This window comes from Conger conger, chromosome 14 (genome assembly GCF_963514075.1).
Source record: "Conger conger chromosome 14, fConCon1.1, whole genome shotgun sequence".
Taxonomy (NCBI): Eukaryota; Metazoa; Chordata; class Actinopteri; order Anguilliformes; family Congridae; genus Conger; species Conger conger.
Window position 1 is genome coordinate 29,379,348 of NC_083773.1, and position 16,316 is coordinate 29,395,663.

The 16,316-nt window shown below is 40.4% G+C and overlaps 1 protein-coding gene across 1 annotated transcript; it reads left to right on the forward strand.

The window, feature by feature from the left end:
- Window positions 1–407: 407 nt before the first annotated feature.
- On the forward strand, window positions 408–15,989 carry tgm2b (transglutaminase 2b). The gene is made up of 13 exons (XM_061219589.1): window positions 408–542; window positions 6,426–6,605; window positions 8,438–8,665; window positions 8,780–8,898; window positions 9,559–9,687; window positions 10,218–10,395; window positions 11,536–11,671; window positions 11,764–11,867; window positions 12,144–12,383; window positions 12,759–13,034; window positions 13,426–13,586; window positions 13,823–13,959; window positions 14,706–15,989. The coding sequence occupies exons 1-13, from the start codon at window positions 533–535 to the stop codon at window positions 14,854–14,856; spliced, it is 2,049 nt and encodes a 682-aa protein (XP_061075573.1). The 5' UTR covers window positions 408–532; the 3' UTR covers window positions 14,857–15,989.
- The last annotated feature ends 327 nt before the right edge of the window (window positions 15,990–16,316 follow it).

Below are 16,316 nucleotides of genomic sequence, written 5' to 3' on the forward strand. Positions count from 1 at the left end.
GCAAACACACGTGTGTATATTATAGCGTAGTTATTAGTTATTGCCGTTATTCCGTATTCAATATTCTGTTGGTGTGGAGTCATCTAAATGTTTGGAAGGCATCACATAGTTTAGAAAAAAATTCAAATGTATATAAATATTTTCTATTTATGCTATATGCTACAGATGCGCATAGGGATGCTATTCAGCAATTGTTTTACTATTCTAGACGTTTTAAATTAGATTTGTAAAGTGGGTGTTTCTTATAAAAGTTTAAGTAATGGTTAGTCGTCAGAGATTGCGCTAGTAGACTTGTCATCGTTCTATGTAACACCAGTAATTACTAGTTCAATTATTGCGAAATATAATTGGCCAGTCATTGATAATGGGGCTGTACACTCGCCAACAAAAAAAGGCAGTAAAATTCCGGTGACGCCTTATTGCCCACTCTTATAAGACCAGGACTTCAGCTCAACTCAGTGTACACAGCGAGACTGAACGCAAGTGAAGACAAAGCATTACACAGGAGGCACCTATCGACATCTCATCATAAATGGCTCAAGGTAAGATTTCAAGAAGTTCGATGCCATAAATATGACTGCAAAAGAACTCATAACTTTTCTCCCGCAACAGAAGATACCTTTAGACAAGTGAATAAGTTTTTTTTTTTAAGTATAGCGATTTTGTGAAATTGAATATTGTGAATATTGTGGAAATTGGCGTGTTTTCTGCAGTAGAATGCAAGAATATGTCAAAAAAGACAGTGACTTTGTCACAAATGGTAACCTGGCATAATGCTTTTTGGAGCTGTAGAGTGGTTATCCATTTGGAGAGAATTCGTAGCCTGCAAATTGATGCTTTGACGCTGCCTTTTATGGAAGTTTATATGGCGCAACCGGCAGCATATTAGGGTCTAGGAATATCAACACAGGTGTTAAAATGTGATGATTATGTTGCGAGTTACTGCAGTATTTCATCACCATGTTTATTTACATGTACAGTTAGTGCATACACTTTTAATTAACACTTTAAGATAATTGCATAGTGATTTTCATACTGTATATGCATTTGCAACTCTCAATAGTCTATAATGAGGAAAATGTGCTTCATACAAATGAACTTGCTTGTACAGAGGCCCATATTATGTTAGTAATATATAATGTTGATTGTTGCATTTAATAGATAAATAAAGACATAAATACATTAGAAGAAAAAAAATAAACAAACAAAAATGGCCTTTATTGGCTGAGCTCCTAATGTGCAGCCCAGATATACTAGTTTGTCTTGGGTCACAGTGGGTTTCAGTTGGTCTCCCCAGCCCTTCCCCCAACAATGCTTCAGGCCAGTGGCATTCATCAGTGTGTGATAAGCCCATCCGGCAATCCGAGATACCCATTCCTGGTGCAACATTCCTGGAGCACTGTGTAATCTGTAGTGTTGAAAATAGTAACTGGCTCCAAACTCAATTAAGGGTGACACGGTGGTAACTCAAGTGTTGGGGTGGAGTCAAAGTTTGGGATAGAACTGTGTGAATTTCTGTCCATGCAATCAAAAACTGAGAAACCCGCTGTCTGCATTGCTCCAAGTAAAACATAGAAACAAGATTCTTATGCCAAGTTTGCGTGAGAACAGTTCATTGATTATCTTTATTATCTCTTCAATTTAGCAGCCTAGCCTACCCAAGATTAAGTTTAATAAAACAGTTTATTTATTTGTGCCATGACAAATTCATTGAAGGCTTATATGAGCAGAACAGCAGAACATTTTGTGCAGGTTTTGAAACAGAGTTGCCCTTGAGTGCACTGTATGCCAGCAGAAAGTTGTTATAGCAGGGGAGATGGGGGTAGGCTTTTAATAGCTCTAAAAAGCACCAGCTGTAGCTGCAATCAGTCAGTGACAACGTCTGTGAGGGGAATGTCATGGGAAAAAGCTCTATAAATCCAAATAGTTTTCTATAATAAGACAAAATATGAACAACCTAATCTAAACAAGAAATGATAAGTGGTCTCTATGTGATGCACATTGTTGGAAGCAGCATGTGCAGTGAGTGTACCATCATCACAGGACACAGTTCAACAGCTTTTGTGAATCTTCATTTGAAAAGTGGTTTGACTTTCCAGTGATTTGAGATCTTCAGTTCCATTCCATCTCCTATCTGGCTTTGGTCACAAACATGGTTACAGTACAGAAATTAACATGTAATTTGAGTGTGGCATTGCCATTATGAGCTTTTGTACAGGAAGCGGTCTGAAAAAGAAAGAGTATAGGTGTAATCCATGTCACAATATTGTCACAGGCATCTACAGTAAAATGTTTGTATGCCACTTAATAAATAACTACTATATAGTTTAGGGAGGTTTAATATAATTTTCAATCAGGCACATATTATTGCTTGCTGCTTTCACCGGTTTCTGTATGAATGTATTTTTGTCCACCTGATAAAATGCAGAGTAATTCTGCATTCAGCTTCAAACAGATAGTATCCAATAACAAACCACTATGGGCTTTGATTTGCAGGCTGAAAACATTTTAGTAATGCATGAAAGGTTCTGTATGAATTCACTTGGCTATATAAACTGAGGCCTAACAACTTGCTAAGCTCTGCTGGTATGGTGGTATACTGATTGTGTCTTATACATTTCTGCATTAACGGTCTGTCGCATATGATTTCTAATAGGTAGCTGGTCAGTTAGCTGGTGAGGTGTCCTGTACATGGCATTGAGGGAGTCCTCTGGGAGACTTACTCTGTGTTATTTTGTGCACTAGAACTTTGAGGTCACCGGTAGGGAGAGATCAACACCCAGAAAAGAGTACAGTGAATTGACTCAGGCGCAAGTATGTAAACAACTTGACTATACTGAATATACAAAATACTGCACTGAATATGTGTAGGGTGTAAGAAAGAATGAAAGGAAGGAAGGAGGACAATTGCCCAACATTTTGAAACCTGTTATCTGTCTAAGTACAGGCACCGTGATTTGGCTGCGTGCCTATGTAAAGAGTATTATGAGGGACCCTTCCTAAGTAAAACACAATGTGTAAATCAAGCAGAATCTTTCAAAGAGATTGATGGCTGTGAGCGCTGTGGGCTGACCTGACTGGGCACCACAGTCTCCGAGCCACACAGAGGACAGGCAGGCTGGTGGTGTGGTGAGGGTGTGTCCCACAAGGTGGGCGCACACTGGGGCTCTTGTATAGGGCAGCAGCCATAAACATTTACCCACGGGAGGGCAAAGACTGGACACTGTGACATAGAGGCAGGAGAAGACGAGTCACATCCTACCCATTTTTTGTAGTAGCTGCAATTTGAGTGTACAGCACTCATTGAGCTCTTTATTAGGGACATTTTTACACTATTACACCGACTTATTCATGCGATTATCTAATCAGCCAATTGTGTGGCAGCAGTGCAATGCATACAATCATGTAGATACGGGTCAGGAGCTTCATTTAATGTTCACATCAACCATCAGGAGGGGGAAAAAATCAGACTGTGGAATGATTGTTGGTGGCAGACAGGGTGGTTTGAGTATCTCAGAAACTGCTGGTCTCCTGGGATATTCACGCACACTAGAGTTTGCAAATAACGGTTAACACTCTTAATAATAAAGTGCTTGGTCAGAGTATATTCTAAAGTGTGGGCCACATTTCACAGTGAGCCTGACTAAATCTGATTATTAATATATATATTTTTTTATTACATTATTTTTATTGTTTATTTGCATAGAAAAGGTCCTTACTCAGGACAACATCTATCCATTTACATTTTTGACATACAATGTGTTTATACTGCTGGATGTTTTATTAAAGCTGTTCAAGTGAAGTGCTAATTTTAGGAGTACAATGGCAGCACTATCAATGAGTTACAAACCCAGTTGACTGACCCTTCATTGAACTACATGTCTTATAAAACACGTCTCAAAGATTTTTTTTTTACTGCTCGGTAGCTAGATAGACAGAGCGATAGGTATTATTCTTTGTCATTGGCTGAGAGAATGCATCAAGCTACATCCTTCTTTGTGAGAGAATTTGGATTTATGCCAACCATTTCCTTTCTGAACCTTTTATTTATTGTCATTTCTTTAGAAGGTTTCAGCAGAATGTACTGGCAGCACATTTACTGTTTGTGCAGACTTTAAGCTCAAAATAACTGCCAACATGTCACATTCCCCTGACCAGAGGTCGAGCTCCATCAGGCTTGCCATTAGTCTGAGTTCAAGATATATTTCAGAAATTGAAGCAGAATACTTTATATAATATTACTGCCCCTAATATATGTGTGTTTAATAGCAAGGGTTACATACTTCAGGAACTGTGCTTGTTCCTGTACAGTCGAGTGGTGTGAACTGATTTCAAGATCTTAAATGATGAAAAGGCGGTGGAAAAAGCCTAATTTCTCTCAGGAAGGGAGTGTTTTCCCCTTCTCAAATCCCATGGAACAACCTAACCTGTCATGAGGAAAATGAGTTTTCCTCCAAAAATAAAAAACAAAAACATGGAATCAGAGGGTGGGATTCTTGGACTCATGCCAAGCCCTAGAGAGAAAGTGTACTTTCACCCCTCACAAGAGAGTGTCAGAATGCAGCCATTTCAGCGTGGTGCTAATGGAAGGGAATCCGTGAGTTTATACAGGACTGTGAGTGGCTCTCTGCACAACTTAAACCCAGGCAAGGTGTTTGGCTGCATTCACAGTATCCATGTATTATTTCATGAATCATTACTATGAGGGTCACTTAGTATTACATTGTGTGTACATTATCAATCCATTTGCATGAGGTTTATTCTCGAATGACAAAAGTTTATTTTGTCATACATGCATCTTGTTCTTTATCACCTAAGATACGTGAGATACAATTCAATAATTAGTGCTGTTTGTAACATCCTGGCCCCAGTATTATGGCAAGCAAACTGTAAAATGAAAGCCATTTACAGGACATGGTAATCACTGTGCCTATATACCAGACTCCCTGATAACCCCCAACTTGTTGGCTGCTCTCTTCTTCAACAACTGTAAGTCTGGGCTGACCTGATTTGGCGAGATACGTTTTCAGCAGCAGCGATTTCATGGGAAGCCACAGTTAGTTTTGGTACGGCCACTGCTCACACTGCAAAAAGAACCGAGATTCCCTTACATTCTTGTATTTTCCCTGTATGTTTTTAACCGACTGTGAATTCTGCAGTCAAATCAACTGTATCCCATTTCAGACTACATTCCTCTTTTCAGTGGTGGTTATTGTACCGACAGGCTGCCCGAGGTGGCCATACCAATTATGCTAATATGGCATAATGTCTATAAATTGTGCCATATTTTATAGACATTATCCATGCTTTACTCAAGGAATTGAGACGTGTCCAAATGTTTCCGGAGACCAGAAATAAATGCCTTTCCTAAATAAGGCCAAAGACAGAGAGAAAATTGGTTCCTGCAGGACACAACACCATGCGGTGTCCAGCACTGAGAGAAAGGGCTGAGGGTCCAGGAGTAGCATCTGTAAAAATACAGGACATTTCTTGAGAACAGCACAAGCTGTTTCACAGCAAGGGAGTTAATGAGACAAGGGAATAGTATTGAACCAAAAAAAATGACTTTTTGTAAGAGGCTCTGAATATACGGGAAGATGGCAGAAAAAAATGCCAGGAAAAGGGGATGAATTAAAGCAGGAGAAGAAGATGAGGAAGAGAGGGAAGAGGACAGGAGGTCCAGAGCTGGTTTTCTTCGTTTCTGAGAGAGGATACTGTGGAAGAGTGGAGAGAATGGTTTAGAGGGGGAGGAAAGATTATGGTCGTGGTGATCAACCAATTTGTAACCACACTCAAAAATAAGTTGGTTAATTTGAAAAAATAAAATAAGTCACTGTTGGTGGTGTATATGAAGTGCCAACTTAAATACGGAGACACCAATTACAGTACATAATTTTTTTACACTCTGAGGTGCCAATACTTTGGCCTGAGCTTTGAGTCATGATTAAATGCAAATTAACCCATTATTAATGCAAGTGTAATTCCAATCATGAATAATGTAAGTCTTTTTTTATTTGTCAATACAGTTAATTTTAGTGATTGCTAAACGTTTAACTGTACAGGAAATAAAACACTTTTCATTGTAAGCCAAGATATGTTGTGGGTATGTTGACTGAATCCAAACCTTTTTCTCAAGATAATTGTCACAATTCTCAATAATTATACAAATGAAAGGAACATGTCATAATATTGTCACTATAATACCATGCTGATTTCCCATGAGGCTTTCATAGCCTAACACTCAGCTCCTGCTAATGAAGCATCTAGAAATAAACAGAACTACAACCTGGCTTGAACCAGAACAGGGCAGTGCCAAAACTTTTCATTTATCATCAAGCTGTTAAACAGTCATTGTTAAGACATATAGGTACTGCTTTTTATATTCATATCTGTTTGTGTGTGTTTTCAATCCTCCCTTTCAACAGCTTTGGACATTGAAAGATGGGATTTGGAGTGTGAGTTTAACAACACAGATCACCACACTGATCTAAACGGGGTGGATCGTCTGGTTGTCCGCAGAGGCCAGCCATTCACCATCAGCCTGCACCTTCGTTCCGGTACCTTCCGGCCAGGAGTCAACACCTTTACTCTCATCGCCGAGACAGGTATCCGCCCTGCAGTCCACCAACATGTTTCACTATCTGCGTGCGTGCGTGTGACACACAAGTCTTAAGTCAGATTTTTAATAACCAAATTATGAAATGTTTATGAAATGATAAGCAGAGCTCTACACTGCATTTGCCAAATTTGATTGCATGACTAGATTTTTGGTTGTTTTAAAAGAAGATTTGGGGACTAATTACTGATTATTAAACTGTTATCTCAGGATTACTGCCAATCTCTGTGAGATAATTTCCCATGGAGAAAGAAAATAATTACTTTTCAAATTTGTCAAATTTGTCAAGAGGCCAGGCTTTAGTCTTGAATCAGATATGGAAGATTAATGAAGTAAATGAGGTTCTTTCACTGCACCATACACTACAGTGTATAAACTAGTGAAGGCATTTAAAAATATTTATATCACCATTTGCCTTTTTGAAACACTCATTCGTCGTTCAGCAGACTTTACAATAACAAAATTCACTGGGCTAGATAGTGTGGGAATGTGCGGTCCACAGTGTCTTCCCATGAGAATACCCAGAAACACATTTTCATGAAATGCTTCAGGGTCACCATTAGACATGCTAAAAAACATGAACACATGTGAGCATTTGTCAGACTACCATATTTCTGTTACCAGCAAAGGAAACGGAATGCATAACAGGAAGACATGTTCTTTATCAAACGATATGTGAAAGCATTGTGCATAACCATTTAAAAGATATACAAAGGCCCTAGGTTTTGAGCAGTTAGATGTTGTCCCTCAAAGGAAATAGTCCTTGCCTCATCCATACCACTGAAGGTCAGGTTCAAAGGGGCTGATCCCTTGAGAATGCACCAGAGTGAACACAATGGCATTCCAGGGCCTGCTCAGCCCATACTCTAACTGAGGTCATAGTTGGAAGTATGAATCCACATAGTCATTAGGAACATCTGCAAGCTGCACTTCACCAGACCATAAATTTCATCAAGAGCAGGGCATAAATTGACCGATTTGGGAGTGGAGGCGTCAGCATGGGGCTGGTTTGATGAAGTGTGGTCCGTAGAAACAGTCAAGTTAGTGAACTGCAAACATAGGTACTGTAAGGAAATTCCTAACTTGTGAAACAATTCTCATACACACAATAAATAATGCCATTGGTACATACTTTTTTTTTTAAATGTAGGGAACATTAAAACACATTTAAAAGTTACGTGAGGCAAGCTATCCCAATTGTTTGTTGGGTTAAATGAGTATCAGTGCTGGCCACGACTCATGAAAACAAAAATGCTGTTCATTTGAAATAGAAGGACACCATTTCTAATTCCTTTTAACTAGTCAACTATTCACTTCCTATTCTCAGTTAAGAAAATGTTTACCACAACAACCAAACATTTTAAGTAAGTGTCTACAGATACTACAAGTTTTAAAGACAAAAGACCCTTCTGGCAGGCAAATTACTTTTTTCCAGTGTTCTCCAGTTGAAACAGGTCGATCAGTTTATGTTATGATAAACAGTTGTGTGATATCAGTGACAATCATCTTTAAAACAAGCTCCTAAAACGGGAAACCATGGCCCTGATCAACAGAGCAGGATTACTGACATTACTGAGCCAGATACACTTACTGAGTAATACCCAGGCCATGGCCAAGAGCTGTTCCAAAAAATCAGTTTTGATTCAGTTTGATCACTATAAAATAGTTTTTTTTAATACAACATACAACAAAACAAAAATAAATATATAACTATATATTTTAAGTGTGTGTGGCCTGCTAAAAAGCTACTGTTGAGAGTTTTTTGAGCCTGCTTTTTCTCCTGCGTTGATTGATGACTCTGTTCTCCCTGGCTTCTTAAAGGGCCATGCTCCTCTGAGGGAACAGGCACCAGGGCGGCGTTCGGTCTGAGCGACTCTGTCGACGAGACGCGCTGGAGCGCCGCTACGTCCTGCGTGGACGGACACATCGTCTCCCTGTCCATCTGCTCCCCCCCGGACGCCCCCGTCGGTCGCTACTCTCTCACCCTGGACCAGGGCCACAGGGTCAGCCTGGGGGAGTTTGTGGTCCTCTTCAACCCCTGGTGTCCGAGTGAGTACATCCTACTTTTCAACAGAGATTCTGTTTAAAGCCTGCTGGAGGATAGAATTACTCGGGCCCAGATCTCATTAATCACTCTCAATGTTATTTGTTTCTGGGCAACAGGAGATGTGGTGTATATGGACAGTGAAGAGAAGCTGAGGGAGTATGTGCTATCTCAAGATGGGATTATCTACAGAGGAACTTACGAATACCCCATTGGCACACCATGGAACTTTGGACAGGTACCAGAAATAACCGAAATACTATTTGTTAGATTTCACCTCCCTCCGGAAAATCACAGCTGCCCTCCTGGGAAAGGTGACACAAGATGAACATTGTCTTTGAACATTGTCTTCTTTCATCAGTGACCCAATGTAAATACTGTATGTGTTGTGATGAATGCATGGTAGTATAAATAACCTTGTTACAGAATGTGATTAATTTAATTCATGTTTCATAACTGCAATATGCTGCATAAATCCAATATATTGTTTTGGGAACTCTGATTAATAGACCATGAATTAAGCATTGATATATGATGTGATATCAATGTTTTTTTTCAAGCACTGTAGACTAATAAATGCAAACAATTTATGTACATGAATTTTAAAGTGGTATATTTATTGCGATGTGTTTATCTAAAATGAACAAATAATAAATACAGGTCAATATGTTCTTTGAAGCCGTATATATATATTTAGAAATATTTACTTAACCAGAACAATATAATACACAATGCATGCAACATAACCGAACCAGTGTATATACAAAATATTGATTGTAAAGCAATCAACACATTCATTAAAATTTTGATATCATTCCTTCAACCTTGAGAGTAAGTAAGACTAATTAAAGGTTGCCTCTTGTTACGTAAATCCCATGTCTGCATTCACTTGCTGTAGTTTGAACCTGGTATCTTGGATGCGTGTCTGCGGATTCTGGACATGAACCCGAAATACATGCGGAACCCAGATGAGGACTGCTCGGGTAGGCGTAACCCTGTGTATGTGAGCAGGGTGCTGAGCCGAATGGTGAGACCTTTTATTATTATCATTATTATTATTATTGTGATTATTATTATTATTATTATTATTATTATTATATTATCTGTCACGGAGCCTGGAGTGGCTAGCAGGCGTTCCTTCACTAATGAGTGGACAGCAGCAAACTGCTTTCAGTAAAACCTCAGCCTTCAGTGATGCATTAACTAACCTCAAAAGGCCTGCACCAGACTAGTATCCACAGCTTTGAGCCCTGGCCTAGGCTGCTCCCCCTGCCTGGTGTCAGCTGGGGTGGAATGCTATTGGCGTTGTCCTGGCAGGGCGGATTTCAATCCTCCATGGTTCCTTAGGTTGCTGCTGTATGAGACACAGCAGGTACCCACGGACTACCTGCAGTCATTACTGAAAGATGCTCCAGATTGACATTACCAGGGCTCTTCGGCTCAGTAATCTTCTAAGGCTGTAAAACGCTGGAGGAGAGGGCTCAAACGAAAGGGTCTGAACAGCCCGTGACTGCTGTGGCAGTGCTTCAGGATCTCAGGGGCCTTTGCCACCCGCAGGTGAACTGCAACGACGACAGGGGGGTGCTGTACGGGAGGTGGACAGACGATTACACAGACGGGGTCAGCCCCATGTCCTGGAGGGGCAGCGTGGAGATCCTGCTCAACTGGGACGCCACTTCCTGTAACCCTGTGCGCTACGGCCAGTGCTGGGTGTTCGCTGCAGTGGCCTGCACAGGTGAGATAACGATCGTGAGCCAATGCAAACCTCCTCATTTTTCTCCTAAGAGCATTCGCTTTTATCCAAAGCGATGTGCAAAATGGTGCATATCAAGGTCATAGAACAAACAGCAGAACAGGTTGGATAAGGTACAATTTGCATATGATCGGCTGTTAAGTCTAGTACACAAGGTAGTACACAACTACAGGACCTAGAGTACAGAGACAAATAGGTTAAAATACACTTATTTTATTGTAAATTAGAGTCAATGTGAGTCTTCAGACTGCAGCGGGAAATGGGCAGTGAGTGAACAGTTCTTATTGGATTCCACCACTGGGGAGCTAGGGTGGAGAAGCTCCGGGCATCAGAACAAGTGACAGCCATTCACGAGATGAACAAGTCGGCAGCAGGGCGGAGAGGTAGAGCTGGTGCATTGGGTTCAGTTATGTCCTGTAGCTGGGGAGGGGCTGTCTTGTTGGCCGCAGTGTAGACAATCTAATCCTGGAAAGTGCCCAACTGGCTAGTTCATAGACAGAGTAAAAATAGCAACAAAGCCAAATCTCAAAGTTCTCTCAAAGCAAACAATGAATATCTCCTGTTGCGAAAATGAGATTGCCCAATATAGTAAAAAGTAACTTGTAAGAAAGAAATGAAAAAAATTAAATACACTTGGTATGCATAGTGTACTGCTTTGGCGCAAAACAGTATTGCTGAATAATTTGAAGAAAACTGTTCAACACCCCCCACACACACACATTTTCTACTGAAAAAACTTGAAGAATAGTTGGTAACACTTTACATTTATTTACAATGAATTGGCATGAACTAATGAAGTTAGTCTCTACAGCTCTCAATGTATTTGTACATCATTGTTTTATGTTAACTACATTAGTTACTGCCAATACATATTGGAAAGAAAAGGTCAATGTATAAATGTATTTGTTAATGGGTAACTAATTATATATTCGACCTATGGTTTGTTAATGTATAAACATCCTGTAACAAGTTTGTTATTTAGTTGTTAACAAATGCATTAACTAATTTAAGTTAGTTGCTTGCTTAAGCAATGTATTTGTCCTTCATTAATTCATGTTAAAACTGCATTAATTGAAAAGTGTGACTGAATAGTTCTAATAACTTCTTCCATGGGTTTACCAGTTTCCAGAGCTCTGGGGATCCCCTGTCGTGTGATAACCAACTACCTGTCCGCTCACGACACCAACAGTAACCTGGTGATCGAGCGCTATGTGGATGAGAGGGGACAGCCAGTGCAGAGGTCCAAGGACATGATATGGTGAGGAACCCTATGGAAGATATTAATTTCATTCGGAGGTAAGGGAATGTAGGGTTATGGGCATTAAATCCTGTTGGGCTTATCTGTTTCAGGAACTATCACTGCTGGGTGGAGAGCTGGATGACTCGACCTGACCTGCAGCCTGGCTTTGATGGTTGGCAAGCGAGTGACCCAACACCACAGGAGAAGAGTGAAGGTAAATTCTTTGGGGGTATACAGTCAACTGTGCATGTGTGTGTGTGTGAAAGAGAACATATTAATTAATTGTTAATATACAGCAAGCACATTTCACCTGAACAGTTCACAAGGAGATTTAAATTAAGATAAAGAATCAGGTTCAGTTAAACCAAAGAAGAACAGGCAGATGAGACCAGGTAAGGAGCTTCAGGTCACAACGTGTCGTCTAGCGTTCCCCTTTAACACGAGGAGGGCGTTTGAGTGATGTGTCCTGGCTCCCTCTCGTCTGTCCCAGGGGTTTTCTGCTGTGGTCCTGTCCCTCTGAAAGCCATCAAGCAGGGAGAGCTCACCTTCAAGTACGACGCCCCGTTTGTGTTCGCCGAGGTCAATGCTGACGTGCTCACCTACACCCGCCACAAGGACGGCAAGGTCACCAAGATCATCCACTCCACCTCCGTGGGCCGCACAATCAGCACCAAGAGCGTGGGGACCGACAGGAGAGAGGACATCACACACCTCTACAAGTACCCCGAGGGTGAGCGGGAACACTACCATGGACTCGGTTAATGGCATATACTGCCTGAAAGAATAATTTCTTACTATTTTTAAATTGCCAAGCAAACATCTTTATGCAGGGAGAAGAACACAGATTGCATTTCTTTCTTGTTTTGTTCAGCTTTGCAAGTATTTCAGGTTACATAATTCTCCCAATTATACAATGGCATTGCAGCACTTAGCATTTCACTTTTTGGTTTTTCATTGTTTTTAGGTCCTGCGTACAGTACTAATGCTGCTATAATCTCCTTAACCTAATAAACAAATCCTTTAATAATGTTAGATCTCACATATTACCATGGGGATGAATAAGCGAGCGGATTATTTTTAAATGTATGACATCCTGCATCGGTAGGCTCCAGCGAGGAAAGAGAAGCCTTCAAAAAAGCCGACCATCAGAACAAACTGCTGCAGCAGGGCTCCACCTCGGGACTGCGCCTGAAGATCACCGTCTCCAAGGAGATGAGGAAAGGCTGCGACTTTGACGTCTTCCTCGTGGTGGCCAACGACATGCCGGACACCAAGCTGTGCCGCCTCATGTTCTGCTCGAGGGCCACCTCCTACAACGGCATCCTGGGAAAGGACTGCGGGTACAAAGACCTGCTCAACCTGCAGGTGGCGCCAGGCGAAGGTCTGTCACCGTCTGGCTAGAGGCCCTTCATGCCATTGGTTGTAAAGATTGCCAGCAGCATGTGGCTAAGCCAGGGCCTTTGATTTATAAACCCATGGGCTTGTTGAATGGTCGCTTTTTATAAATCAAATTAGTGTCTTGTATGAGCATCTGTTGGAAACTATGTGGATCAATCTATTCATCACTTAGTCACATGATCGTGAGAGTTCCTAATGAAGGAGGCTAATGCTGTTTGATACCTTTCCTTTTGATTATGTTTTCTGCATAATGCAATAAGTTGTCTATTTCTTGTTTATTTATTTATGTTCATGTTAATATCACACTATATTGGCTGTAGCATTTGGTGTGTGACATACAGCACATTTTAACTCAGCTGACCTGTGGCTTTCAGAAAAACAAGTTCCTCTCAGACTCAACTATTGCAAGTATGGAGCAAACATCACAGAGGACAACCTGATCCGGGTGGTGGCTCTTCTCACTGACTACAGCAACAAGGATATGTACCTCGCAGTGAGGACCATTGTATTGGACGACCCAGAAATCAAAATAAGGGTATGATGTCACAATCTCCACAGTGGAGTGGAGAACTGAATGCATAAAGCATACTGTGTGAACTGCCTTCAGACTTCCCTCGTGAGAACCAGTTCTTTCATTTGGAGTGAAGTCTTTTTTTTAATAGGGTATAATATCATATTTCGGAATGCCTGTCCAGGAAGGGGTATTGACCATTATAGTATAGGCTGTAACTATAGAATGCTGTTACCATGGGAACCTGTTCCCACCTACAGGTCCTGGGGGAACCGAAAGTGAACCGGAAGCTGGCAGCGGAGATCACGATGCAGAACCCCCTCCCAGACCAGCTGGACAACTGCTGCTTCAGCGTGGAGGGAGCCAACCTCACGGGAGGGAAGACCATAACCGAGAGGTGCATTTGTGCTGCGATCACCAATCATAAACACAGTTATGCACACTTGTTTTTATTACTCAAAGACAGGTGTTTGTGTCAAGTTAGCGCAAATAATGTAAGAAGCTGGTTGTGCTCACACCTGTTCAGCAAGTGCCAATTTGGTAGCGTTATTTGGAAACTTGCTTGTCATTTATAATTACACAGAAATATTAAATGATGGGTTGCATGACCAGCAAATGAGGTTAGCACCATAAAAAGGCAGTGTGCTATTTATTTTAAATGCCAAACTACCTACAGATGAAATATGCTTAACTTATTATATTTCATATCATCATATGTTCCAAAGCAGATCATAACCTTAGGGCAGTGGCAGAGTCGCTGATCTAAACCAAATGATTGAAAGATATTCCAGTGGCATTATAACATCAAAGGAATTGATTTACTGTAGTGGCCTCAATGTTTCATGTACTTCTGTCTGGTCATATAGGAAAAATACATTCAAGTTCACTCAAATTTTCGCCATTGTTTTCATTTCTCCTGAACAGACGTTTCCATTGTTTTCATTCCATAGCGTATGCCATACACATCCTGTTCACCGGGCATTACATAACAAGAGCTCATATAACAACCTTTGAACTGCATATAGAACATCTGATTCTGATTGGGAGATTATAGATACCAAAACTCAGCATTGGTTAGACCTGGATGAGTTATTTCTATGTTAATGTGTTAATTTGGTGGTTATTCTTTGTATGTCCCCACAGGTTGGGGTCTTCAGTGGGACCTGGGCAGGAGGCTAAAGTGAAGGTCTACTTCACCCCCACACGCTCTGGGCTCAGGAAGCTGGTGGTGGATTTCAACAGCAGCAAGCTCGGTCACGTCAAGGGCTACCGAAACGTTATCATCGGAAAGTAGAGTGCAACATATATAACCTTTATTTGACTAGGAAGTCACATTGAGATTAAAACCTCTTTTACAAATGAGACATAGCCAAGACAGAGTCAAATAGCAGCATAACAAAATCATAATCACAAGACCATTACAATAGAGTACTATCCATAAGTATGTTACTTAAAACAATTACAGCTAACCGTGAGAACATCCATTATTCTTATATTAAAATCGCTTAATGAAATAAAATAATTGAGTTTGAGCTTAGCCTGCAGCTCGTTCCAGGTCCAAGAACCACTGTAGGACAAGCATGCTCTTCCATCACTCTTGGGCTACTTCCTCTTTGGCTTCTGAATTCATGATAACCTTTATATAGAAAAGGCTATGTCCAATATTGATTTATTCAGATTTTTCAGCCTAATGATGCCTGATGTACTGCTATTGACACTTACTGTATCTGGTCCACTTGTTGAGAGACCGCAGTAATAGACATGCACATTTCACACACATTTCACAGATATCCTAGAATCAAGGTGCTGCAATGTGCAAGCTTTCAATGTACAAAACAACTGTCAAATTACATTTGGTCCCCAAAGAAAAAGGGCTGTAATTCCGACATGGATTATCCAATGTGGATGTAAATACCCTCATGTTAAAGCTGACGGTCTGCACTTTAAGATTATATTCACTGTTTTATTTCAAATCCATTGTACTGGTGTACAGAGCCTAAAAAAGATATTTGCAGACTACACATGTATATGTGGCTATCATGCATTCAGATACCAAGGAGGTCTATCAACTTTCTGAACTCACAAAGTACGATATTTACACATTGGATATTGGAATGTATATTTACACTTTTTGTTATTGACTTGGAGGCGACACCTCTTTAGAAACATTTACGTGCAGGTATTCAGCAGTCTTCATTAATTATGTGCCTATACAATATGCATTTTATGGCCAGACATGTTTCTTCACGTGAAAGTGCAGTTTTTTGTCCATGTGCACTTCTTACATTTCAAATATGGATGAACACCAATACAAACTATCTAAAGGTCTAAAGAAACTTTTGCAAAATTGAAGGTTTTTATGTACTGTGTACTATTGAATTTATATTGTTATACTTACGCTCAATTAAAGTGCCTTTCAATATTAAACCCATTCTACTATTTGTGTTGTTTTTTTAACTGAAAATTTCCCTCACGTGTCACATTTATGCAAGAATACCAACAGATACAAACAGATAAATCAGTGTTACTCTATTTTAAACTCCAACCAAACTCCTACCAAATGTCATTATAGTATGATATGCTGTGATAAAATGACATTGCAGATATATTTACCTCACTATACTTGAATGGAGGTGCACTTCTTTTTGTCATCACAGGAAATATTGAGTCATGGCACTCAATGACATGCACAGACAGTCATATCTTTAAAAATGCTGTTAATAATTAGCAAGCAGGACCCAGCACACATTTCTC

Coding starts and splice junctions, on each gene's coding strand:
- tgm2b (XM_061219589.1), top strand. Junction 8,899..9,558: donor CACCATGGAACTTTGGACAG/GTACCAGAAATA, acceptor CACTTGCTGTAG/TTTGAACCTGGTATCTTGGA. Junction 11,868..12,143: donor ACCACAGGAGAAGAGTGAAG/GTAAATTCTTTG, acceptor CGTCTGTCCCAG/GGGTTTTCTGCTGTGGTCCT.